Source organism: Puntigrus tetrazona, chromosome 18 (assembly GCF_018831695.1).
Source record: "Puntigrus tetrazona isolate hp1 chromosome 18, ASM1883169v1, whole genome shotgun sequence".
In the NCBI taxonomy this organism is placed as follows: domain Eukaryota; kingdom Metazoa; phylum Chordata; class Actinopteri; order Cypriniformes; family Cyprinidae; genus Puntigrus; species Puntigrus tetrazona.
Window position 1 is genome coordinate 22,384,857 of NC_056716.1, and position 2,967 is coordinate 22,387,823.

Sequence of the window (2,967 nt, forward strand, 5' to 3'; positions counted from 1 at the left end):
TGTTAGTCATTTTTATTAGTTTTTCTATTTTACTGTTTGGTTTCTGTAATTTTAGTATTTAATTATTTCTTCTTTTTTTTTTTAAGTTAACATTAACACTAGACTATATTATCCTGTCAAACTGCAGAAGGTTAAAAATGAACCTTTACTTACTAGCAAATGGGCAAAATGTGAAACATGAAAATGTCAAGTGATTTTTGGTTGGAAGTGTTAGAATATTACTTTGTGAATCAGCATTACTTTTACATTGCTTTTTTATGTGGGATGTGGTTATAAAGCCTTATTTTTTTTTATTTTATTTTATTTTTTTTTTTACCAAGCTAGACGAACCCTGTCCTAAACTGCTACTTCATGCTTGAAGTGCACAGCATGCTGGGATTGTTTGAAATGATCAGGTTTATAGAGGAAAATTGACTCCGGTTCATGCTGTGATCCATTCTAATGGAGTAGCCAGCAGGAATGACTGGCATGAGCGAGGATTTGGGAGCTTTTTATAGGAAGCTAAACCCTTTGTTTCTCTGCAGCATTGAGGCTGATGTGTTTGATAATGTTATCTTCTGGANTTTTTTGTTTTTTTTTTTTTTTTACAAAACGAATGCATTTATTCAGAAAGAATGCAATAAATCTTAAGTCTTATAAAGTTATAAATGCTCTTCTTTTTAATTTTATGTTAATATAAGTATCCTAAATGAAATCTTGGTTTCCACTATTTTTACAATATTAAGCGGCAACTGTATTTTTATTAAAAAAATGCTGCCTTGGTGAGCATAAAAGACTTCTTTTTATAATCTTAGCGACCTCAAGGTTTTAAACGGCCTCATTTTGATGTCTGCTCTTTCATCCGTTTCCACATTGCAGGTGTTTTTTTCTCAGTTCAGTCATTAACTTTCAGTTTCTCTCTGCATGCCTATACTCATTTCTGCTCTTTTCCGTTCTTTTCTTCATTCCATTGTGGCACTTTTCGTTTATCAATTCACCCATCACGTACGTCACTGGTCACAGGGGGACTCCATGCCTGATCTGGGGCTCATATTGACCCCCTCTCCGGCAGCTCCCTCTCTGAAAGAGTCGGTGCGGCTGGCTCCAGTCCCTGCATGGAGGAAGGTAAAGTGTAGTACAATCCCGTGTTCCCAGATTCCCATCAACCATTAACCCTCTTAAGTACCTACTTACCACTCTACTCATCCATATTTGCTATTGTCTTTGTGACTAAATGAACTGGGATTTAACTGAGCTTCTGTTGTTGAAAGGCCTTACATGTCCATTTTTCTTCATTTAGTCTTACTACTAAAGCTAGTCTGCGCTGAAGTAGCCTAATAGATCTTATATTCAGTCAAAATTGAGGTCAAAAGACTGCAAAAAAAAAAATGAAATTGAGGTCAAAAAGATATGAATTGTGATTGAAACCATTATTATATTGCCATATTAAATTGGCCTATCCAAAGATAGTTTTATGAACGATTTATTTTATTCATTGTATACCTGGGTACAATTCAAAATATAATCTCCCCTTAATACTAAAAGATATTGAACAGACTATGCTTTCTTATTTTCTTCCTTTATGGTTTTGTTTTCATTTGCGTTACCCTTCAAAAGTTTCAGTTTAATAAGGTTCTTAAGTTGTTTTTGAAATAATTCACATTTGGTCAAAAGTACAGTAAAAAAGAATTTTCAGCAGCCACTACTCCAGTCTTCAGTATCTTTTCAGAAATCATCCTAATATGCTGATTTGGTGCTAAAACCTTTCTTTTGTTATTATAAAAAAAAGAAATCTTATATAACATTATAAATGTCTTTCCTGTATTTTTTTTTATCAATTAAATGCATGCGTGATTATTACAGGCCATTGCATTATAAAAACATTAGATTACGTTAAAATAAAATAAATTACAGTCCCCAAACTTTTAAACTCTCCTCTTAAGTCTATTATTGGGCTTATTATTATAAGTTGGCAAACTAAGTTTGTTTCCTGTTTTTTTAATGAGAGAACTGTTATATGAGCAGGAAGGCTTGTGCATGTGCGAGGGGGGAAAAATACACCTTGAATTCATATTTTATCCTTGTATTTAGAGACGCACTCAGTTACAGGAGCAGATGAGTTTCCGCTATAAAGAAAGACTGAAGTGTCAAACTCTCCCCATCAAACAGGAGCAGGTACTCAGCCTTAGAAGAGACGCGTAGCTTTTACTGTTGTTATATAGTGTTCCATGTCCGTCCTTGTGTAGTAACCAAATTGATAGTCCCATGAGGTGATCGTATAGTCTCCTGTGTACTTGTCTGTTGTTGTTAGTTTCCCGTTTGACTAGACGCGCTCATGCATCAGAGACCCAGAGGCATATCTTTCCACGCTGCGCTTTGCTGCTCTTTGTTTGCATTTCCAGTTTGATTGAGACGAATGAGCCGAACGCTTTGCTTATTGTTCTGGTGCTTTGATATTCCTCGTTCTCGGATCGTAGAGGTTCAGATGTGGTTTCGATAGCTTTGTTAGACATTCCATGTGCATGGGAGGTCTGTGTGTTTAAGTGTCACTAAAGTCACTGGGTTTGATCATCAGCTGTGTTTTTCTGCTTCTAATGGGTCACTGTTTGTTCTCTAACACAACGTTCCTGTCTCTCATCACTACGGTTGTGTTTGTGTGTAGTAAGTGATTGGATGTTTGGATGGTATTATCAGGTTTTTTGATTAGAGGAGTGTGTGAGGTGTTGTATTCACGTGAATGGGTTTCTCCTCTCTTGTCTCTGAGCCAGCAGCGGGACTGAGGTCTTGAGGAGCTGCCCTAAGAAAACCATTCTCCTTTCTTCTTCCTCACCCTCATCTTCTTCATTCTCTTCATCGTTTCTTCCACACACACAGGTGACACTCTCCTGTCTTCCTGTACTAACCTCAGCATCTCTCACAGGGGCTGCTTTTAACAATGTCTCCTATTTCAGTTGCTTGAAATTAGGTTTTTGGAGGCATTTAGACTTT

The 2,967-nt window shown here is 36.4% G+C and overlaps 1 protein-coding gene and 1 long non-coding RNA gene across 4 annotated transcripts in view; both read left to right on the plus strand.

Moving 5' to 3' along the window:
• LOC122363070 (protein-methionine sulfoxide oxidase mical3a-like) overlaps window positions 1-2,967 on the plus strand; it is a 24,649-nt gene that overhangs the window by 10,269 nt on the left and 11,413 nt on the right. For 2 of the 3 annotated variants that reach the window (XM_043264962.1, XM_043264963.1), the window contains 2 exons: window positions 1,003-1,104; window positions 2,071-2,196. The exons of the other annotated variant lie outside the window; for it this stretch is intronic. In XM_043264962.1, coding sequence (XP_043120897.1) covers window positions 1,003-1,104; window positions 2,071-2,181 — 213 coding nt within the window. In that variant the 3' untranslated portion in view covers window positions 2,182-2,196. Of the gene's footprint in view, window positions 1-1,002; window positions 1,105-2,070; window positions 2,197-2,967 lie in introns of those variants that run through there. 3 annotated transcript variants of the gene reach the window in all.
• The window catches only part of LOC122363071, a 1,017-nt gene continuing 792 nt past the window's right edge, over window positions 2,743-2,967 (plus strand). The window contains exon 1 of the long non-coding RNA XR_006253188.1: window positions 2,743-2,853. This is a non-coding gene — a long non-coding RNA (uncharacterized LOC122363071). The remainder of the gene's footprint in view (window positions 2,854-2,967) is intronic.